We start from the raw sequence: 23678 nt of genomic DNA, 5'->3' as shown, positions 1-23678 counted from the left end.
AACTGCATGGGGCTCATCATTCCCCACCTGCATGCTCAGGAGGGTTCCCGTTGAAGGGGTTTTGAGTCCTAACAGAGGGTGTTGTCCCAGGAATCCTGCAGGTTCCTCCCAGTCACTTGGGGGTTAGATCCTCTGCCTCAGCAGCACCCAGGGTGGCAGCTGGAGGAGAAGTAGCAGGAAAAGGGGGTGGTGCCAGATCGAGAGGAGCAATGGCCACATGGTCCCATTCCCTCTGGCATATGTCCTGCTTCAGGAACTGATTCAGCAGTGCATGCTCCTGCTGAGGAGCCCGATCCTTCTGAGCCCTGAGGGATTCAAACTGCTCCTGGTTTCTCCTATCCATAACAATGGCCAGGACCTCCAGAGTCATCCTCCATCTGTTTCTGTTTGGTGCTGCTCCTGCCTTCCCATTGGAATGGTTTCCCCCTAGGCAGCCAAAGGTCCTACCACTTCAAAGACAAGGGGAGTTGTATTTTTCCTTTCTTAGCCCTGGTCTACACTAGGACTTTAGGTCGAATTTAGCAGCGTTAAATCGATTTAAACCTGCACCCGTCCACACAGTGAAGCCCTTTATTTCGACTTAAAGGGCTCTTAAAATCGATTTCCTTACTCCACCCCTGACAAGTGGATTAGCGCTTAAATCGACGTTCCCAGCTCGAATTTGGGGTACTGTGGACACAATTCGATGGTATTGGCCTCCGGGAGCTATCCCAGAGTGCTCCATTCTGACCGCTCTGGACAGCACTCTCAACTCAGATGCACTGGCCAGGTAGACAGGAAAAGAACCGCGAACTTTTGAATCTCATTTCCTGTTTGGCCAGCGTGGCAAGCTGCAGGTGACCATGCAGAGCTCATCAGCACAGGTGACCATGATGGAGTCCCAGAATCGCAAAAGAGCTCCAGCATGGACCGAACGGGAGGTACGGGATCTGATCGCTGTTTGGGGAGAGGAATCCGTGCTATCAGAACTCCGTTCCAGTTTTCGAAATGCCAAAACCTTTGTGAAAATCTCCCAGGGCATGAAGGACAGAGGCCATAACAGGGACCCGAAGCAGTGCCGCGTGAAACTGAAGGAGCTGAGGCAAGCCTACCAGAAAACCAGAGAGGCGAACAGCCGCTCTGGGTCAGAGCCCCAAACATGCCGCTTCTATGATGAGCTGCATGCCATTTTAGGGGGTTCAGCCACCACTACCCCAGCCGTGTTGTTTGACTCCTTCAATGGAGATGGAGGCAATACGGAAGCAGGTTTTGGGGACGAAGAAGATGAGGAGGAGGAGGAGGTTGTAGATAGCTCACAGCAAGCAAGCGGAGAAACCGGTTTTCCCGACAGCCAGGAACTGTTTCTCACCCTAGACCTGGAGCCAGTACCCCCCGAACCCACCCAAGGCTGCCTCCTGGACCCAGCAGGCGGAGAAGGGACCTCTGGTGAGTGTACCTTTTAAAATGCTATACATGGTTTAAAAGCAAGCATGTGAAAGGATTACTTTGCCCTGGCATTTGCGGTTCTCCTAGATGTAGTCCTAAAGCCTTTGCAAAAGGTTTCTGGGGAGGGCAGCCTTATTTCGTCCTTCATGGTAGGACACTTTTATCACTCCAGGCCAGTAACACATACTCGGGAATCACTGTAGAACAAAGCATTGCAGTGTATGTTTGCTGGCATTCAACCAAAATCCGTTCTTTCTCTCTCTGTGTTATCCTCAGGAGAGTGAGATATAATTCATGGTCACCTGGTTGAAATAGGGTGCTTTTCTTCAGGGACACATTCCTGCTGTGCTGTTTGCCTGAGGCTGAACAGAAATGTTCCCCGCTGTTAGCCACGGGGAGGGGGGAGGGTTGAGGGGGTAGTCACGCGGTGGGAGGAGGCAAAATGCGACCTTGTAACGAAAGCACATGTGCTATGTATGTAATGTTAACAGCAAGGTTTACCCTGAAAGAGTGTAGCGACTGTTTTATAAAATGTGTCTTTTTAAATACCGCTGTCCCTTTTTTTTTCTCCACCAGCTGGATGTGTTTCAATGATCACAGGATCTTCTCCTTCCCAGAGGCTAGTGAAGCTTAGAAAGAAAAAAAAACGCACTCGAGATGAAATGTTCTCCGAGCTCATGCTGTCCTCCCACACTGACAGAGCACAGACGAATGCGTGAAGGCAAATAATGTCAGAGTGCAGGAAAGCACAAAATGACCAGGAGGAGAGGTGGAGGGCTGAAGAGAGTAAGTGGCGGGCAGAAGACAGGGCTGAAGCTCAAATGTGGCGGTAGCGTGATAAGAGAAGGCAGGATTCAATGCTGAGGCTGCTGCAGGACCAAACCAGAATGCTCCAGTGTATGGTTGAGCTGCAGCAAAGGCAGCTGGAGCACAGACTGCCACTGCTGCCCCTCTGTAACCAACCGCCCTCCTCCCCAAGTTCCATAGCCTCCACACCCAGACGCCCAAGAACGCGGTGGGGGGGCCTCCGGCCGACCAGCCACTCCACAACAGAGGATTGCCCAAAAAAAAGAAGGCTGTCATTCAATAAATTTTAAAGTTGTAAACTTTTAAAGTGCTGTGCTTAAAGTGCTGTGTGGCATTTTCCTTCCCTCCTCCACCACCCCTCCTGGGATACCTTGGTAGTCATCCCCTTATTTGTGTGATGAATGAATAACGAATGCATGACTGTGAAGCAGCAATGACTTTATTGCCTCTGCAAGCGGTGATTAAAGGGAGGAGGGGAGGGTGGTTAGCTTACAGGGAAGTAGAGTGAACCAAGGGGCGGGGGGTTTCATCAAGGAGAAACAAACAGAACTTTCACACTGTAGCCTGGCCAGTCATGAAACTGGTTTTCAAAGCTTCTCTGATGCGTACCGCGCCCTCCTGAGCTCTTCTAACCGCCCTGGTGTCTGGCTGCGCGTAACCAGCAGCCAGGCGATTTGCCTCAATCTCCCACCCCGCCATAAACGTCTCCCCCTTACTCTCACAGATATTGTGGAGCACACAGCAAGCAGTAATAACAGTGGGAATATTGGTTTCGCTGAGGTCTAAGCGAGTCAGTAAACTGCGCCAGCGCGCCTTTAAACGTCCAAATGCACATTCTACCACCATTCTGCACTTGCTCAGCCTGTAGTTGAACAGCTCCTGACTACTGTCCAGGCTGCCTGTGTACGGCTTCATGAGCCATGGCATTAAGGGGTAGGCTGGGTCCCCAAGGATACATATAGGCATTTCAACATCCCCAACAGTTATTTTCTGGTCTGGGAAGAAAGTCCCTTCCTGCAGCTTTTGAAACAGACCAGAGTTCCTGAAGATGCGAGCGTCATGCACCTTTCCCGGCCATCCCACGTTGATGTTGGTGAAACGTCCCTTGTGATCCACCAGAGCTTGCAGCACTATCGAAAAGTACCCCTTGCGGTTTATGGACTCGCCGGCTTGGTGCTCTGGTGCCAAGATAGGGATATGGGTTCCGTCTATAGCCCCACCACAGTTAGGGAATCCCATTGCAGCAAAGCCATCCACTCTGACCTGCACATTTCCCAGGGTCACTACCCTTGATATCAGCAGATCTTTGATTGCGTGAGCTACTTGCATCACAGCAGCCCCCACAGTAGATTTCCCCACTCCAAATTGATTCCCAACTGACCGGTAGCTGTCTGGCGTTGCAAGCTTCCACAGGGCTATCGCCACTCGCTTCTCAACTGTGAGGGCTGCTCTCATCCTGGTATTCATGCGCTTCAGGGCAGGGGAAAGCAAGTCACAAAGTTCCATGAAAGTGCCCTTACGCATGCGAAAGTTTCGCAGCCACTGGGAATCGTCCCAGACCTGCAACACTATGCGGTCCCACCAGTCTGTGCTTGTTTCCCGAGCCCAGAATCGGCGTTCCACAGCATGAACCTGCCCCATTAGCACCATGATGCATGCATTGGCAGGGCCCATGCTTTCAGAGAAATCTGTGTCCATGTCCTGATCACTCACGGGACCGCGCTGACGTCGCCTCCTCGCCCGGTATCGCGTTGCCATGTTCTGGTGCTGCATATACTGCTGGATAATGCGTGTGGTGGTTGATGTGCTCCTAATTGCCAAAATGAGCTCAGCGGCCTCCATGCTTGCCTTGGTATGGCGTCCGCACAGAAAGAAGGCGCGGAACGATTGTCTGCCGTTGCTCTGACGGAGGGAGGGGCGACTGACGACACGGCTTACAGGGTTGGCTTCAGGGAGCTAAAATCAACAAAGGGTGTGTCTGTACATCAAGGAGTATTTCAGGCAGGACTGCACGGAGGGTTCCAATAAGAAATGGTGCACCAAAGTTATCGTTGTTATTGGAACAAGGAGGTTAGCCTGGCCTCTGATTGATACATGGCTAGATTAACCTCGCTGCGCCTTCTCTGTGACTGACTGCAGTGTGATCTAGACAGGGGAGGAGGAAAATGAGTCCAAAACAAATCTGGTCTATGTCTTGTTCTGACCCACTCCATCGATCCTTTACATCTTTGGCTGGCAGCAGACAAAAAAGGCGCGAAATGATTGTCTGCCCTTGCTTTCACGGGGGGAGGGAGGGTGGGAACGGGGTCCTGACGATATGTACCCAGAACCACCCGCGACAATGTTTTAGCCCCATCAGGCATTGGGATATCAACCCAGAATTCCAATGGGCAGCGGAGACTGCGGGAACTGTGGGATAGCTACCCACAGTGCAACGCTCCAGAAGTCGACGCTTGCCTCGGTACTGTGGAAGCGCTCCGCCGAGTTAATGCACTTAATGCACTTAGAGCATTTTCTGTGGGGACACACACACTCGAATATATAAAACCGATTTAAAAAAAAACGACTTCTATAAATTCGACCTAATTTCGTAGTGTAGACATACAAAGAAGCTAAGAAATCCCCCTACATAACATGACTGTGCTGCAGAGGGCCACAATAGTGATACTTTTTAGCATTTCAGGACTGACTACTACACTATCCCTGATTCTCAGACCACTTTTGCAGCCGTTGAGGAAGGAGCAGAGGCTAATAATGGTAAGACACCTGTAGTGATGTTTTATAAAAATATATAATGTTTACAGTGTATTAAGAGTCTTCTTTAAAAGCTGGCCATCATCTAGAGAACACACAGGTTTTCAACTTACCAGAATGGAAAAGGGAGGTGTGCCTCCAGTCCTGTGGAGGTGAACCAGCAATCTATGCCAAAGAAATGTTTCTGCTAATGGTCACCCCTCTCCATATCCCTGAACCACCCAACCCCTCCCCTTGCATCTCCAGAAAATCCAGCCCCTGTGTCCAGCAAACAGTGGTGAAAGGGAAAGAAAGAGAGACAACAACTTTATTTTGTTCCCCGAACTGTCTGATCGATACCACAAGCTGCTTGCCTCTCCACTGCAAGGCGACACTGCATTTACTCGGGCAACTGCCAGAGTGGATCCTTCAGCCATTGTGCTTCTCCCAGCTTCTGCATGCAGCATGGCTGAGAGTGGGGAAACGTCAGACACCAGGGACTGGGAATGGTCTTAAAAATAATCTTCAAAGGGCAAAAGGACAATCAAAGGACTCCCTTTCCCTTTGTTCACTCTGCTTCCACTCGCCTTTCTCCTTCTACAGCAATGCCACATCTTGAGGTCCCACCACTTAACCCAGCTCTCAGTGATTTCAGCAGTTGGTGGGGTTCTCCCCCTAGTAGTGCAGGCTCTGAGGGCTCTTTCAAATGTATATCTTTTATTTCAAAGTGGTTTTGTTTATCCCAAATCAAATTGAACAGACTCTTCTTTCTAATTATAAATTCATCATTCTGTTAGTTCTTTGCCCTCAATTTCTTCCTATATTTTCATATAAAGGTAAATCCACTTCTGTTTGGTGTGTGTTGGACTACATTGTATGGATTAGATTGTGGCTGCCTCTTGCATTGGTGCAACTTTGTTCATGCAAATACACCTCTCTGCACAAGGGCCAGTGGCAATCACAGTTTGTATGTGAGTGGAGCAGGGCAGTTACCCTGCTCCTAGAAAAAAGCCTGGGTTGATTGGGGAAGCAGCCACAGCTGGGGCCATGCCCCAATCAGGCCACACCTGGCCCTGTTTTAAGGGCCCAGGGGGGAGCTGGGTCAGTCTCTGTTTTGACCTAACTGCCTGAAGGAACACAGGCTACCTGAGACTGACCAGTGCTAGGGAAAGGCCAGGCTGGAGCTCCCCAGACTGAGGCCTTGGTTAAGGCCCAAGGCAGGTACTGGGACTAAAGAAGTAACCTGGGAATAGGCAGAGGTAGCTGGTCCAACCCACTTGCCAGTGATGAGTGGCCATTATGCTGCAGTCTGCCCCAGAGAACAGGGGCTAGATGATGACTGGCAGTAGCCACTGTGGCAAGGTGGGCTTAGAGGGTTGGGGGTTCCCCTGGAAGGGGAGACCCAGACCATGGTGGGGTACTGTGGTTGCAGAACCCTGAGGGAAAAGGGCACCAGGGTCTGGGAGGGACACGAGGCTAGTGACAGGCGAGACACTGGCTAGTAGAAGGTGCTCTGTATGCTGGAGAGCTAATTCCTGAGATGACCAGCAGGAGGCGCTGCAGTGGTGAGTCCTCACTGCACTACAGTGAGTATGGGAGCTGTTCACTCTTAGTGCCTTACTGTAAAGGATACAAGGAGGAGTTAGGCTACTGGGACTGCAGCTCTGAACAACCCCCTACTCAGGGTCAAGACTTGGACATTGAGCAAACAATTTATTGTTAGCCTTTCAAACAGGACTTTCTTTAAAATCACAGGGTTAAATGTACCCCAGTTGTAACTCTCTTGGCTTCAATGGATTTACATCAAGGATGACTATGACTCAGATTCTCAAATCTCTTTGCTGCTTAGCCCTGACCTTTGACCTTCCTGTTTGCAAAATGATTGGTTCCTAGGAATGTAAAGATTCTTGATTATTTTTTAAATAAATAAAACAGCAAGATATGAGTTTCCCTAAACTGTGTCACAACTTAGTATTGTGCAGCATTTCTTTCATGTGAAAGCATATGCAGTACATTTCTTGCCAACTTCCCTTCAAATCTAAACTGTGAATTGTTCCTCTTTTTATACTGACTGCTGTTAAGTATATTCTTTAGAAACAAATGCTACATCTATTTTTAATTAATATTTATTCTAATTGTTAAATGTTTCTCTCTTTCTCTCTTCCCCTACCTCCCTCCATTGGACCTACACAGACTTACACCAGCTGAGGATTTGGTCCATAATTCTTCAAACAACTGTTCCCAAATTGGAAATTGTGTGCCTAAAATTAAGCATCTAAACCCATATCTAGGGTCCAACATAAATGGCTTGATTTCCAGAGGTTCTGAGGACCCATGGCTCCAGTTGAAGACAATTGCAGCTGTGGGCGTTCAGCGTCTCTGAAAATCAGTCTCTTTGGGGCCTACATGTAAATTTAGGTATTTCACTTTAGGTGCTCAAGTTAGAAAGGTTGACCATAATTCCTAGCATGATAACAATAAAGAATACTTGTATATTAACATTATGGAAAAAGGGCCTGTTGTCTCTGTAAAACATAAACCCTATTAAATCCCCCAGGATGCTTCCAGAAGAATCAACTCCAACACAGATTTCCTGTTCAGAATCCACCCAGTTAGGAAGCAAGCACTCCGCTCAGACTAGTTCCTCACTGATTCTGCCCTTACTATACTCTCTCCTGGATTGTGATGATAAAAAGAGATGTCTCTAGAAGGGCTTTGAGGCAAATGTCAGAGAAATCCTGTTCCCTAGAGTGGCTGAAAAATTTTCCAGCAGAACTTCTGTGGGAACATGTTGATTTTTTGTTTTTTGTTTCAAAAACGGAACAAAGCCTTTTAATGATGTTTTGATGATGATCTGCTTCAACATTTTGAGAAGGGGATATTCCAATTTTTTGTCTTGAAATGTCTTCATTTTGAATTTTTTAAAATTGTATTTATTTTAAAAAGTCAAAATTTAAACAAAACATGCTGATTTGAGCCAAAACAAAAATTCCAGTTAGTGGAAAAATGTTTTTAAAAAATTGTTTTGTTTTCATCCTGATTAGGAACAAAAACAGATAATGAAATCTTAAAATTTTTCAGAGGGGGGATTCTGGTTGCCACACAACTTTACTGTTCCCCTTTCACAATTGCCACCTATGTTTGTTCTGCTGCACAAGGATAAGTGAGTAGAGAGAAGCATCTAGCTGGGAGAATTATTTTCAGTAACTCAACAAATTCTAGAAATGTTGTTGTTGAGTCCAGCCTGAGTTTCCAAGTAAATCAGTCATGTTTCATAGTATAATTATAGAGCTAGTGAAAACTGTAGTATAGATCAGGTTGAAAACCAGTTGGCATGGTAACTCCACGTTTTCAGATGTTTATAATGTTCCCAAAACATTTCCTTCTGAGCTGAAACTTATAAGTGGTCTCAACTCACAGAAGGCTTTTTTCAGGTGAAAGGAAATGTCAAGAAATTCCACTTACCTATTTTTGAGGTCAGCAGGGATGGGAAAATCAAACACTTCTTATTTGGGGAACAAAATTGTAATTATACTTCTCTAGAGAAAGATGGGGGGGGGAGCTACCAATCAATCTGAAACTTTTTGGATATGGCGAATAGTTCTTAATGTGTAGAGTAGAGGTGCAGCTAGGCTGAGGGGAGCGAGGGGGAAGATGGTTATAATGAACTGAGAAATCACTCTGAAGTCCTCTCGGGAGGCCATCTAAGATTTCTACCAGAGCCTTATAAAGTGGAGCTCCCTGTGACATCATTGCATCACCTTCTCCCTGCACAGCCCCACAAGTACAGAGGTTGTTGCTCTCATTAAGGAGGGAGCTGGGGCCATCAGGAGCTGCTGGTGTCAGGTTGTTGCTGAGATAATTTACATGAGGCAGATCATCAGGTGTCCCTCTGAACTACCCAGAGCAATAGAATTCTATATCAACAGCGAGAGCAAGAGAAAACTATGGGCACAAAAATAATGGTAGTCAGATTCCATGATATTTTTGGTGCATTCTGGAATATTCTGCCAATTCCAGCCTTTCATTTACAAACATGCAATTTCTATATTTATCTGTTGCAAAGCTACATCTATCATAATGTAAACTGGGATGTTGGTAATGTGCTCCCTCTGTGACTTTCAGGCTTGATCTACACCCAGAAATTGCCATGATTTAACTAAATTCGGTTCCACACTGATTTAGTTAAATTGGCCCAACCCCCTTGTGTGGGCACTCTTACGCTGGGTTTAAGAATGGCTGATATCAGTTTAGTTTAATTTGTTTTTGTTACTGAATTAAGCGAATATCAATATCAACCACTCTTCCTGGTAGCTTGGGGACAGCTGAGAATCAGAGGTAAGGGAAAAACAAGTGTCCCAAACTACTAGGAGGCTTAAGGTGAGGTTGATGGTCATGTCTGGAAGGGGAAGAAATCAGAAACACCAACTCACTCTCTTCATTTTTAGTTCGTGTGGTGTATGGGCTTTTAGGCCTGTACAAAAATGAATGTTCATAAAAGATATCACAACATTCTTCAGTCAAACATTGATAACTTATTTATGGGGCTCATTTGGAAATGAGTACAAACCAATTAATTGATCTGATTTCATAGATTCCAAGGCTAGAAAAGACCTCTGTGATTGTCGCATCCGATTTCCTATATATCAGAGGCCATAGAACTTCCCCAAAATAATTCTTTTTGAACTAGAATGTTGTAAAACATCCAATCTTGATTTAAAAATTGCCAATGATGGTGAATCCACCATGACCCTTGCTAAATAGTTCCAGTGATTCATAAGTGGGGCCCTACCAAATTCACGACCGTGAAAAATGCATCATGGACCATGAAAGGGGGTCTCCCCCATGAAATCTGGTCTTGTGTGCTTTTATCTTTTACCCTGTACTATACAAACTTCACGGTGGAGACTAGTGTTTCTCAAACGGGGGTACCCAACCCAAAAGGGAGTCACAGAGGGGTTGCAAAGTTATGGGGGGGGGGTTGTGTCACGGTATTGCCACCCTTACTTTTGTGCTGCCTTCAGTGCTGGATGGCTGGAAAATGACAGCTGCTGGCCAAGGGCCCAGTTCCGCAAGCAGCGGCACGGAATTAAGGGTAGCAATACCACATTGTGCCATCCTTACTTCTGCACTGGTGGTGGTGGCGCTGTCTTCAGCGGCCAGTACGTCCCTCAGCCCGCGTCACTTCCAGCAGCTCCCATTGGCCTGGAGCAGCGAACCGCAGCCACTGGGAGCCGCGATCGGCCGAACCTGCAGACGCGGCAGGTAAACAAACCAGCCTGGCCCGCCAGAGGCTTTCCCTGCACAAGTGGCGGAACAAGTTTGGGAATCACTGCTGTAGGGGAAGTCGAAATACCCATTGTGATCTTTGGAGACCCCACTTACCCTTTAATGCCATGGCTTATGAATGCCTACACAGGGAGCCTTGACAGCAGCAAGGAGCAATTCAACAACAGGCTGAGCCAGTGCAGAATGACTGTGGAGTGTGCTTTTAGCCGTTGAAAGGGCTGCTGGCACTCTCAGTACGGGAAGCTGGACCTGGCCGATAACCGCATCCCCGTGGTTATAGCCGCGTGCTGTACCCTCCATAACATTTGTGAAGTGAAGGGTGAAAGATTCACACAGGCATGGAACTCAGCCTCCAGGTGTTGAACCTCTGAATTTGAACAGCCAGAGAGCAGGGCTATTAAAGGGGCCCAGCATGGGACTGCAAGGATTAGGGATGCCTTGAGGGAGCAATTTGGGGCTGAAAGCCACCAGTAAAGCCTGGTGCCCTGCACGGGAGTGAAGTGCAGTCATTCCAAAGTTAGTAGGAATCTGTGTTTGCTATGTATGATACGCTGACTTGCAGTGCCTGTTTCTTTCCTGAGCTAAGGTATCTTTTACGTTATGCAATAATAAAGAATGTTTTCAAAGCAAAAAATCCATTTAATGAAAAGAAAATGCATTTATTGAAAAGAAACACAACTGTTTGGGAAACACAAAGGACAAGGGGATGAGGTGGGGAACGGTTCAATCACAGATTTGAGCATGTCCTGTTATCATACTCAGCCTTTCCGTCTGGAGTACTGTGCAATGAGTGCTGCACTTCAAGCTGGCTAAATGCCTGGTGATGGGGGTGAGTGCAGTGGGTAAGGGTCGTAGTTTTCAGGGCTGGGTGGTGAAGCTACAGGTGTTTGAGGCAGCTGGTGGCGATAAGAATCCAGATGTTGGGGAAAGTGGGTTGGAGGTGACATGGGGGCACAAGGAAAAGAGTTTTGGGACAAGGGCTGCACCTGCGGCCCCCCCAACCCTCCTGCAGTAGTGTTCTGCCTGCATGGCTATGAGCACCTGTGTTGAGTCCTCTTGGAGCTCCATAATGCTTAGCAGCCTCTCCGTGCTTTGGTGCCAGCGATCCACATTCTGCTGGCAGATCCTCCTTTCACTCTGCCACTCCTGTGCTTTTTGACTTTCATTAAGGGACTGCTGCATTACTTCATGCAGCATGTCTTCTTTCCTTCTACATGGCCTCTTCCTAATTCTTCGGAGTCTTTCGTCTGGTGGTAACACAAATGGCTGGGATCTCAAGGTTGCATCTGTAAAGGCAAAATGCAACACTTAACAGAGGCAGCATTGTTCATACCAGACAGAGCAATGATTCACCCATACTTAGAGACAAGCACAGTCTACACAATAGCTTAATTTGCCTGTCCCAAAGTGAGTACACATAACCCACAGGAGTCCCAAAATGGTGAGTAAGCACAGGGGCAAGGGGGACTGATTTGTTTCATGGCTATACTGTCCTCTGGGTTTCTGTGCCTTGGGGAGAGCTACAGGTGCAGCGGGCCCCTACACTGAACACTGTCCCCACATTTTTCACAGGAGTTCATCCTGGAAGATATCTCGCTGCTGAGGATGTCCTGGGAAGCCAGGGAGAGTCTTTTACTGCAATGTGGCTTCTGCCCTGGCCCATATGCAGCCTGCATGTATGCAGCAATGGTCCCACCGCCCCTCACGGCACAGTGGCATGGACATGTTAGCCTCACTGGGACAAGGAGTACAGTAGCTCTCCCAAGGAACCTGCATAAGTGCATTGCCCACCTTCTGCATGAGACCTTTGAAGAGATTACTGAGGCCGATTACCGTGATATGAGAGAGCACATCAACATCCTATTCTGCATTTAGGCATGCATGCATACAGCCCTAACCCTCCTCGCCCCAAGAGCCTGCACCGAACAACTTCCTTCCCAAAATAAAAGCCGCTTTCCAGGCACCTTCTCTGGTGTTTGTCCTTCCCCAAGCATTGGCTGCTGTGACTGGCGACCTTTCTTCTGGCTTGAGAACAGCTACTGGCTGCGTGCATCTAGGGATGCCGGGGTGTCTCCCTCCTCCTCAGCACCCTCGCTCCTGTTTTCCTCCTCCTGCCTTGTTGAACAGGGCTCTGAAGTGTCCATGGTGGTCCTCGGAGTGGAGGTTGGGTCGCCCCCAGTATTGTGTCCAGCTCTTTGTAGAAACGGCAGGTCGCGGGGGCAGCACCGGAGTGGCGGTTTGCCTTGCAGGCTTTGTGGTAGGCATTCCGCAGCTCCTTCACTTTAACCCTGCACTGCTGTGCATCCCAGTCATGGCCCCTTTCTGTCATGGCCTCTTTCCATCATGTCCTTTGATATCTGCCCGAAGGTATCGTAATTCCTATGGCTGGAGCGCAGCTGGGATTGGACAGCTTCCTCCCCCCAAACACTGATGAGGTCCAGCACCTTGCCATTGCTCCATACTGGGGATCTCCTGGCACATGGAGGCATGGTCACCTGGAAAGAATTGCTGAAAGCACTCCATGCCTGGCTAAGCAAACAGGAAGGAGATTTTCAAAATTCCAAGAGAATTTAAAGGGCGGGTCTGATGGTTGGTCACCTGAGGGCAGGGCAGTAGAGGTCAAACTGATGACCAGAGTGACTGGAACTGGAATTGTGGGACACTTCTGGAGGCCGATGAGAGCGCGTTAACAGACCAGGGCGTCCACACTGGTGCTGCGGCGCTCCAGCCAGGGCACAGCAAGCGTTATGCCTCTCGTCAAGGTGAATTACCAGGAGCACTCCAGTTGCGGAATCCAGGCACTCCACGTTCCTTGCCAGTGTGAATGCGTCATGAATTAGGCGCCCGGGGCCGCTTCAATGCACTCTAACTTGCAAGTGTCGCCAAGCCCTATAGTTAAACCACATTAAACCCCAGTATAGATACGCTCATTCAGAATTCAAGTGGTCTTAATTTGGTCTAGTTTATTTCACTTTGGAAGTGAATTAAATTAAATTAAATTAAACCAAATTAAGGCTGCTTTAATTCTGAATAAGAATGTCTACACTTGTAGAGGTTTCAGAGTAGCATCCATGTTAGTCTGTATTCGCAAAAAGAAAAGGAGTACTTGTGGCACCTTAGAGACTAACAAATTTATTTGAGCATAAGCTTTCGTCAGCTACAGCTCACTTCATCGGATGCATACTGTGGAAAGTATAGAAGACCTTTTTATACACACAAAGCATGAAAAAATGGGTGTTTACCACTACAAAAGGTTTTCTCTCCCACCCCACTCTCATGCTGGTAATAGCTTGTCTAAAGTGATCACTCTCCTTACAATGTGTATGATGATCAAGTTGGGCCATTTCCAACACAAATCCAGGTTTTCTCCCCCCCCTCCCCACACACACAAACCCACTCTCCTGCTGGTAATAGCTTATCTAAAGTGATCACTCTCCTTACAATGTGTATGATAATCAAGGTGGGCCATTTCCAGCACAAATCCAGGGTTTAACAAGAACGTCTGGGGGGAAGGGGGCGAGGGTCAGCATAGTCTGTGTGGTATGTAGATTGTAATGGATTTGTGCCACACGCTCTCAAAGAAACTGCGGAACCACCTGATCAACATCCTCTACAGCAAACAGGGAAAGATAAAGAATGAGCTCTCAAAAATGGATACTCTCATAAAAAACCAACCTTCCACACAAACTTCCTCGTGGCTGGACTTTACTAAAACTAGACAAGCCATTTACAACACACACTTTGCTTCTCTACAAAAGAAAAAGGACACTAAACTTTCTAAACTACTACATGCCACAAGGGGCCTCAGGAATGGTTCCCTCAACCCACCCAGCAATATTGTTAACCTATCCAACTATACTCTTAGCCCAGCAGAAGCAGCTGTCCTATCTCGGGGCCTCTCCTTCTGCCCCTCCACCCCCACGAACATGATACAGTTCTGTGGTGACCTAGAATCCTATTTTCGATGTCTCCTACTCAAGGAATATTTCCAACACACCTCTGAACAACATACTAATCCACAGAGACCTCCCTACCAACACTATAAAAAGAAGGATTCTAGGTGGACTCCTCCTGAAGGTCGAGACAGCAGACTGGACTTCTACATAGAATGCTTTCGCCGACATGCACGGGCTGAAATTGTGGAAAAGCAGCATCACTTGCCCCACAACCTCAGCCGTGCAGAACACAATGCCATCCACAGCCTCAGAAACAACTCTGACATCAGAATCAAAAAGGCTGACAAAGGAGGTGCTGTTGTCATCATGAATAGGTCAGAATATGAACAAGAGGCTGCTCGGCAGCTCTCCAACACCACTTTCTACAAGCCATTATCCTCTGATCCCACTGAGAGTAACCAAAAGAAACTACAGCATTTGCTCAAGAAACTCCCTGAAAAAGCACAAGATCAAATCCGCACAGACACACCCCTGGAACCCTGACCTGGGATATTCTATCTACTACCCAAGATCCATAAACCTGGAAATCCTGGGCGCCCCATCATCTCAGGCATTGGCACCCTGACAGCAGGATTGTCTGGCTATGTAGACTCCCTCCTCAGGCCCTACGCTACCAGCACTCCCAGCTACCTTCGAGACACCAGTGACTTCCTGAGAAAACTACAATCCACCGGTGATCTTCCTGATAACACCATCCTGGCCACTATGGATGTAGAAGCCCTCTACACCAACATTCCATACAAAGATGGACTACAAGTCGTCAAGAACACTATCCCCGATAATGTCACGGCTAACCTGGTGGCTGAACTTTGTGACTTTGTCCTTACCCATAACTATTTTACATTTGGGGACAATGTATACCTTCAGATCAGCGGCACTGCTATGGGTACCCGCATGGCCCCACAGTATGCCAACATTTTTATGGCTGACTTAGAACAATGCTTCCTCAGCTCTCGTCCCCTAACGCCCCTACTCTACTTGTGCTATATTGATGACATCTTCATCATCTGGACCCATGGAAAAGAAGCCCTTGAGGAATTCCACCATGATTTCAACAATTTCCATCCCACCATCAACCTCAGCCTGGTCCAGTCCACACAAGAGATCACTTCCTGGACACTACGGTGCTAATAAACGATGGTCACATAAACACCCCCCTATACCAGAAACCTACTGACCGCTATTCCTACCTACCTGCCTCCAGCTTTCACCCTGACCACACCACACGATCCATCGTCTACAGCCAAGCTCTGCGATACAACCGCATTTGCTCCAACCCCTCAGACAGAGACAAACACCTACAAGAGCTCTATCAAGCATTCTTACAACTACAATACCCACCTGCGGAAGTGAAGAAACAGATTGATAGAGCCAGAAGAGTTCCCAGAAGTCACCTTCTACAGGACAGGCCTAACAAAGAAAATAACAACGCCACTAGCCGTCACCTTCAGCCCCCAACTAAAACCCCTCCAACGCATTATTAAGGATCTACAACCTATCCTGAAGGATGACCCAACACTCTCACAAATCTTGGGAGACAGGCCAGTCCTTACCTACAGACAGCCCGCCAACCTGAAGCAAATACTCACCAGCAACCACATACCACACAACAGAACCACTAACCCAGGAACCTATCCTTGCAACAAAGCCCGTTGCCAACTGTGCCCACATATCTATTCAGGAGACACCATCACAGGTGCCTAATAACATCAGCCACATGATCAGAGGCTCGTTCACCAGCACATCCACCAATGTGATATATGCCATCATGTGCCAGCAATGCCCCTCTGCCATGTACATTGGTCAAACTGGACAGTCTCTACGTAAAAGAATAAATGGACACAAATCAGATGTCAAGAATTATAACATTCATAAACCAGTCGGAGAACACTTCAATCTCTCTGGTCACGTGATTACAGACATGAAAGTTGCGATATTACAACAAAAAACTTCAAGACCAGACTCCAGCGAGAGACTGTTGAGTTGGAATTCATTTGCAAATTGGATACAATTAACTTAGGCTTGAATAGAGACTGGGAGTGGCTAAGTCATTATGCAAGGTAACCTACCTCCCCCCCCCCCCAGACGTTCTTGTTAATCCCTGGATTTGTGCTGGAAATGGCCCACCTTGATTATCATACACATTGTAAGGAGAGTGATTACTTTAGATAAGCTATTACCAGCAGGAGAGTGAGGTGGGGGGAGAGAAAACCTTTTGTAGTGGTAAACACCCATTTTTTCATGCTTTGTGTGTATAAAAAGATCTTCTATACTTTCCACAGTATTCATCCGATGAAGTGAGCTGTAGCTCACAAAAGCTTATGCTCAAATAAATTGGTTAGTCTCTAAGGTGCCACAAGTACTCCTTTTCTTTTTGCGAATACAGACTAACACGGCTGTTACTCTGAAACCTAACAAAGCATTGTGAGGCACTCAAGGTTGCAGGGCAAGTAATGACACATTAGTCTGGATTGCACCCAGGAATGTGAGCTATAGCAATAGGGAGAATACTGGGGCTCTTTGTGCTCCTCACCTTTATAGTCCAGTTCCCATTTGAAGTGAATTCTTCTGAGGATTGCCTCTCATAGCAAAGTTCATTCAAACAGTAAAAGTGGCGATGTGGAGTCTGGGGGTGAAGATGCCTCCGTGTTCTTTCTTATCCCCTGTGTATAGTGAAATGCAGATTTGCCTTGGCTCCCTCTTGCTCTCTCAAGGATCTTGTTTACTACTTATATGTAAACTGGTGCTAACCACACATTCTTTTGTTTAAGATAGACCTGCTTAACCACTCCTGCCTACTTGGGGCTATGTGGGTTTGAACATATGAATTCCCCATGTAGGATGGTAGCGTAACTTTACATATAATGTTGCTACACACATTTCACCCTGGTATTATTGACCAGTGAGTAAGAAGCAAAGTGAAGGTTTGCACAGAACTGTTTTACTGGGGGGTTTTAGCTTTAATTTCATTTTCCCAATAATATTTTTTATCAATAAATGAGGCTAGGAGTTAAGTGTCTCTGTGTAAATACCAAGAATGAAACTTTACAGCCTGGAAGACTGGATAGTATAATTATTTATAGTGTGCTGTAAGTATACATAGCCTAATATTTGGGAGGTATTCTATTGGCTTTAAGGTCAAGCATGTAGGGACTTCTCAGTCCCTCAAAAGTGTATCCAAAATCTCTGCAATGCGTTATGACTAGTGCAGCTGACAGCCATGAAAATGGCATTGGCTACAATAGAGCACAATAGAGAGAATGGGAATATCAAGAGAGATTGAAGTAGGAAGACAGTTTAAACCCCCTCATTGATGAGGTTCATTTAAATTTGAGGATAGATAATTTTCTTGATCTAAAACCAAGATACACCTTAATTCCAGTCTGAATTTGTCTAAGTTTTTAATTGAGAGTAATTATCCATTGGCACCAAAGGTCATGCTGGATTCTCCATCACTGACCACTTTTAACTGGCTGTTTTTCTTAAAGATATGGTCTAGGAAGTGGGGGAGGAGGGCGCTTTATGGTGTGTGTTATATAATCATAGAAATGTAGGGCTATAAAGGACCTTGAGACATCAAATCTAGCCCCCGGTGCTGAGGCAGGATCAAGTAAACCTAGATCATCCGTGACAGGTGTTTTTTCAACCTGTCCTTGAAAACGTTGAATAATGGTGATTCCATAACCTCTCTGGGAAGCTTATTCTAGAGCTTAACTATCTTTATATAGATTTTCCTATGTGTCACTGTGTCAAAAGCCTTATTTAAAAACAAGCTATATCACATCTATTGCTTCCCCCCATCCACCAGGCCAGTAATTCTATCATATGGGGGGGGTCAGTTTAGATGAACACAATGGTCCCTTTGGGCAGTTGAATATTGTAGCCAATAGAGCTAGTTTATCCTTTTATTTTACTCATCTGTAATGCAAAAACTTTATTTCATGTCATTTCTCATACCCCTCCTCACCCTCCTCCCCCCCCCCCACACACACACACAAGTGGCAGAAAGGGGAAAGCTTGAGTCTTCACCAAGAGGGAAAATCTCAGTTTTTTCAATTTCTCTTTGCAGCAGCTGAAGGAAAACCTAAAGTCTTCATCCCCACAACCTTGTAGCCTAACACAAACAGATCAGTGCTACATGGGGTCCTGGCTCCAATGCAAAACACAGATCAAGTGCCTTCAATCTGCCATACAACCAGTGGTGGCTGCTGTAGGCACGGTTGTGTTGAGTTCCCTGGGTGTTGTGGAGCCAGTGCCACACTCAGCACAGGGGAAGGTGGAGCAAGGGTGGGATAGCTCAGTGGTTTGAGCATTGGCCTGCTAAACCTAGGGTTGTGAGTTCAATCCTTGAGGGGGCCATTTAAGGATCTGGGGCAAAAAATTGGGGATTGGTCCTGCTTTGAGCAGCGGGTTGGACTAGATGACCTCCTGAGGTCCCTTCCAACCCTGAGATTCTATGATTCTATGATAGGAACGTGAGGTCCATTTGGGCGGGGCTTTTGCCCGCCAGCAGGAGCGGGATGGAGCGAGGGGAGCCTCCCCGGCTGCTAGGCGCGATGACAGGTGCGGCGCGTGACTGTCACTTGGGATTGCAGGAAGCAAGAAACGCCCATAATAGACTTTTAGGCTGGTCGCTGCTACGTCCGCTCCGCCCACTGAGAACCTAGATGCACCTCCCGGGGCCAGAGACGCCGCTGCGCCAGGGCAGAGAGGGGGCGCGCGCGCAGGTGCAGTGGGCGGGGCCGTGCGCGTCCTTCCCGCAGCCGGGCCGGTAGGGGCTGCAAGCCCGCAGCGCGCGCGCCTCGGAGGCCTTTCTGGTGCATTTAACACCGGGAGTAGCTCGGCGCGCGCGTCCGTGCCTGGCGCCTGCTCCGAAGCATTAGTGCAGCCTTTAAGGCCGGCAGGGCTGTTCTGCAGAGCTCTGCCCAGGGCACCTCTGGGTGCGTGCCTGGGATTGGGGGGGAAGCTGCGCTGCGCTGCTCGGGTGGGGCGCTCGCCCCGTCACCTGCCTACTTGTGCAGCAGCGAATACGCCGCTCGTTGGTGGCCGCGAAGCTAATGCATGAGCTGTGTGGGATGGAGAGGGCGCTGCGTGTCCCCTAAGGCACCCGCGTAGCTCCGAGTGCTCCTCCCAGCGAGCTGAACGTGCTGAGGGCTGTCGCCGCCGCCCGACGTCTGAGCGTCTCTCTCTTGGGATTCTTGTGCAGCTCGTCACGCCAGTCCAGGCTTATTAGCTGGCGGGCCCCGTGTATGTTTGGAGAGGGGTGTGCCCCGGGGGATTAGAGTAGCAGCTGCGGTGCTGTGCCCAGCTTGTACGTGGCGAGCAGAGTCGCCTCTGAGCCTGTGCTTGTATTGCGGGTGGGGAGGGACGCCCGCCACTTCTGCAATCAGAGCCTTCCTGTGGCGCTGCTGCCCGCGAGGGTGCTTGGTGCATGGCGCAGGCAGGGCTGGGCGAGGGGAGGCAGCGCGGCTGGGCGAGGGGAGGCAGCGCGGCTGGGCTCCGCGGCGGCTGGTGCTGATGTCACCGCTGTTCTCCTCGCTGCGTTGCTGATCCCGCCGCCGCCGCCTCTCGCTGCTGCTGCCGCCTTTGCTTTAGCAGTGTAAGCGCGCCGATCGGGAGCGGCCGGCCGGGCTCGGTCGGGTGAGTGAGTCGGCGGTGGGGCGGTCACAGGGGGGCCGCTGCTTCCTTTCCATCCCCTGGCTGGCTCGCTCGCTCGCTCGCTCTGCCTGGGGCTTTGTTATCTCTCAGCTGGGTCGGACGGCGCGTTGAATGTGACCTGCGTCTCGCCAGCATCCTCCTGGCGCCACGGCTCCGTGAATGAGTTAAACCTTCAAAACCAGCCCCATCAAGCTGCCTTTTGTCTCTGCCGGGAACATGTGGGTGAACCCCGGGGAGGTGCTGCTGGCAAACGCCCTGTGGGTCACGGAGAGGGCCAACCCTTACTTCATCCTGCAGAGGAGGAAGGGGCATGGAGGAGATGGAGGCGGCGGAGGACTGGCTGGTAAGGGAGAAGAGGGCGCCTCTCTGTGTAGCCATGCTGTGCATTTCAAGCCTACTTTGCCTTTAGGTGATTTGGCCCAGTCTTAATTTTGTTTGAGCTCAGCATCTAGCACTTGGTGAAATGACTGTATTTAGAACAGGAGTGATGCCCCATCTAGGCAGTGCATGTTCCCGACACAGGTAACCGGGAAAATCGTCTTTTCTCTCAGACAGTGCTTTTGACTCTTGACACCAGATCCCCGCCTGCCTCTCTTCTTTTTGGCTTTATCATCGCTTATTTAATCACAGGAGTCATATATCCAGTGCTGCAGCTGTTCAGTCATTGTTTTTTGAATGATTTGTCAGAGGAGTATCATTTCCCACATCAGTAACAATAAGACAGTAGAGGTGTCAAGGGAGAGAGGGTGAATTCAGGTGAGGGGAACTGTGTGAATTAAAATAATGGTATTGGGGGAAAATGTAATCATAAAGTTTTGTGATTAGGGAGCTGTAACTATTTTTCACCACATTCGCAAGAGTTTTTATCTCTCTGCCAGGGAAAATATTATTCCAGTGGAGGGTTACTACTTGACAGTTACCAGAGTGCAGTAGTATTAGGGTAGCATTAAATAATTTGTCTTTATTTGTAAATACTGTAAAGGTTTCCCTGGTACTTTACAATTTCTGTGATATTTGTAATTGCATAATATTATCTAGAAAATAAAGTAGTGGTATTTGATCTCTTGATACATTCAGGTGCAATTTGCAGATGTATTTTGATGAGCTTGCTTTTCTATTAGTACATATTGATTTTAGAAAAAAACCATAAACATGTATACATATCTGGCAGTAAGGGAACAGTTTTGCTTTTGAATCTCTACTGTATGTCCCTTTGGGATGTCCTAGATGATGTATGTGTTCTCAGAAGAGTAACTTTTTTCATTCATATTATGATTGTATGAGTTCTCTAAATATTTAGTATATTTTGACCAGTATAAATTATTACCACCAGCATTGAAAGCTTTACATTACTGGGATCATCTCACCCTGATAGTATTTTTATTTAAATATTATGTAACGTACACCTTTAATATTTTGATTCAACAGTGCCCTCCCTACCTATGGGTGTGTGTATAACACAAAGAAGGTCTTGAAAATTATGAATTTTTCTAGATTAAAAAAATACATGAATTGGGAATGTAGAACTCAACTCAGTTTTATTACCAGCCGTTCTTCCTGAATCAATACAAATCTCTGAATAAGTGAAACTTATTCTTTTAAGATTTTTGTTTTTTAATCCGTGTATGCTGAAATGAAATTCCTCTAAACTAGTCAAAATAAACATTGTGGAGTGCTTGCATTTTTGGAGCTAAGCTCTGTGTAGCTTTATTAGAGAATTTCATTTTTCTTTGGGCCTGGTGTGTTGTCCTTGCTTGAAAATAATTTACAATCTAATAAGTGCCTTTGCAGGGTGATTTTTCCAATTATAGTGACACGCTCAGGGATATTTGTTCATTCTTCAGCCATCAGCATTGTATGTTGATGAACCTACTCAGAGGTGCTGGAACTAGGGTGCTGGGGGTGCAATGAGGGGTGCTACCCCACTCCCTGGCTTGAAGTGGTTTCTATCGTTTACAGAGTTTTACAGTCTGGTTCAATGGCTCTCAACACCCCCACTATATAAATTGTTCCAGCATCCCTGAACCTACCTATTTGCTTCATAAAGAATGGCTGAAATACTGCTTCTCCTTGGCCATGGTAAATTATCGGCAATCACTCCATATTGGCTGCTGGCATTTCCTTTCATGGAAATTATGGACACGAGTGACAAATCCATCTTAAATGACTCTCTCCCCTCAGTAGTCTGCTACTCGTAAATTTGGCAAAGAATTCATCACATATTCTAATCCCCTGGATTGCATGATTGCTTCTTATGATTCTTTCCATTATCCTAATAATGTAGTATCTTTCCAGTCAGAGGAACAGTTATTGTGAACATTTGGGGCCTTATTCTCAACTGGCCTACAAAAAAAAATGCAGCCTACATACATATCCAATTGTGTATGTGGGTGATGATATAACTGTAGAGATTTAGTGGCCACTTCTGAAAATGTATTCTTTTGAGTCTATACTTACATCGTTGAGTAGGGGTAGGACTGTTCCATTCTTTTGGAGTAAACCAGGCCACTGCATCCTCTTCTCTCAGTGTCTGATAGACCCACATTATTGGACGGGAAACTGAAGTTCAGAAAAAAAAGAGGAGTACTTGTGGCACCTTTAAAGACTAACAAATTTATTTGAGCATTAAGCTTTCGTGGGCTAAAACCCACTTCATCGGATGCATGCAGTGGAAATACAGTAGGAAGATAGATACACGCACAGAGAACATGAAAAAATGGGTATTGAAGTTAGATGTTCTCTTCTGGAGTTTTGATTCTTGAGATGTATTGTATACCATTAAGTGAACCACGTGAACACCAGTGTATATAGTATACAATATATAGTGCATATTGTCCTATGACAAACTCTTCTATACAGTCCCATATATTTGTTGTAAACTGCTGTTCAATTATGTTTGTTTGTATATGTGCCTTGCCTTGAATTGCACTTCACCTGGGAATGTGGTAATGGTAATAAGTAACTAAATCTTTCCTTTACTACTAGCAGTTCTTCACACTTGAAATATTATCTTTAGGCTTTTGATTTTTTGTTTTTGTTTAGCAAGAAATATTTTTGTAGCCTTTTCCATGAGATGATATGGATACTGCTTGCTGATAGGATCATACCTAAACAAATATGCATAGTATATAAAAATAGCCTTCATAAAATCATTAGTATTAGTGGTAATGCCCACAATTCTCAATCAGGAACAGGATCCCAGTGTGACAGGTGCTGTAGATCCACTCAAGAAGATGACAGTCTTTACTCCAAAGAATTTATAGTATAATTTAGTGTTTGCAATCTAGAACCAATCAAGGGGGAAATGAAACTTTTCTAGTGTATATATCTTGAGAGAACTCTTGGCACCACTTAACTTTGTCATATACTTAGGTAAACCTGACTAAAATACTCTTAAAATTTTTTTGCTTTTAGAAACCTAAGTGTCCCCCTACCTAGAGTATAAACTATTGAAACTTTACCTGAAGAAAAGCTCTGTGTAAGCTCAAAAGCTTGTGTTTCTCTCCAACAGAAGTCCAATAAAAATGATCACCTCACCCACCTAGTCTCCACTGAAACTTTACACAGTCAATAGAGGATGTATCTTGAAAAACTGATCACATTTGGGATGGTCCCTTAGAAATCCTGGAAATTGTGACTATAGTACTGTACTCTCAGAGCAGTTATCTGCCCCTGTTTAAAGAAACATGCAAGTGTAATTAGCAGGATGGTACTGCTTAAAGAAATATTTTCTTTCATTCATAATTCTGTTTGCAGTGACACAGTTCTGAAATTAGGTTGGTTAGATTATCCATTTACATGCCCGAAAAT

The 23678-nt window shown here is 46.7% G+C and overlaps 2 protein-coding genes across 3 annotated transcripts in view; both read left to right on the top strand.

Moving 5' to 3' along the window:
* The first annotated feature begins 416 nt into the window (after positions 1 to 416).
* LOC311519979 (uncharacterized protein) lies at positions 417 to 2453 on the top strand. Its single transcript, XM_084627128.1, has 2 exons — positions 417 to 1425; positions 2002 to 2453. Exons 1-2 carry the CDS (start codon positions 843 to 845, stop codon positions 2142 to 2144), a joined length of 726 nt encoding a protein of 241 aa, XP_084483254.1. The 5' UTR covers positions 417 to 842; the 3' UTR covers positions 2145 to 2453.
* A 16506-nt stretch (positions 2454 to 18959) lies between these two features.
* TBC1D9 (TBC1 domain family member 9) overlaps positions 18960 to 23678 on the top strand; it is an 84974-nt gene continuing 80255 nt past the window's right edge. Inside the window, exon 1 of one of the 2 annotated variants that reach the window (XM_084625364.1) lies at positions 18960 to 20211. In XM_084625364.1, the coding sequence (XP_084481490.1) occupies positions 20085 to 20211 (127 nt within the window). In that variant the 5' untranslated portion in view covers positions 18960 to 20084. The remainder of the gene's footprint in view (positions 20212 to 23678) is intronic. The other variant, XM_084625365.1, reaches the window with a different exon arrangement.

Source organism: Lepidochelys olivacea (assembly GCF_965140295.1).
Source record: "Lepidochelys olivacea isolate rLepOli2 genome assembly, chromosome: 4".
Taxonomy (NCBI): Eukaryota; Metazoa; Chordata; order Testudines; family Cheloniidae; genus Lepidochelys; species Lepidochelys olivacea.
This window is presented reverse-complemented; position numbering and strand designations above follow the sequence as displayed.

What these genes read in the sequence shown, in the direction of transcription:
- LOC311519979 (XM_084627128.1), top strand. Translation starts at nt 843, where the DNA reads ATGCAGAGCTCATCAGCACAGGTGACCATGATGGAGTCCCAGAATCGC. An exon ending in AGGCGGAGAAGGGACCTCTG is followed by an intron (nt 1,426 to 2,001) that starts GTGAGTGTACCT and finishes TTTCTCCACCAG; the next exon opens with CTGGATGTGTTTCAATGATC.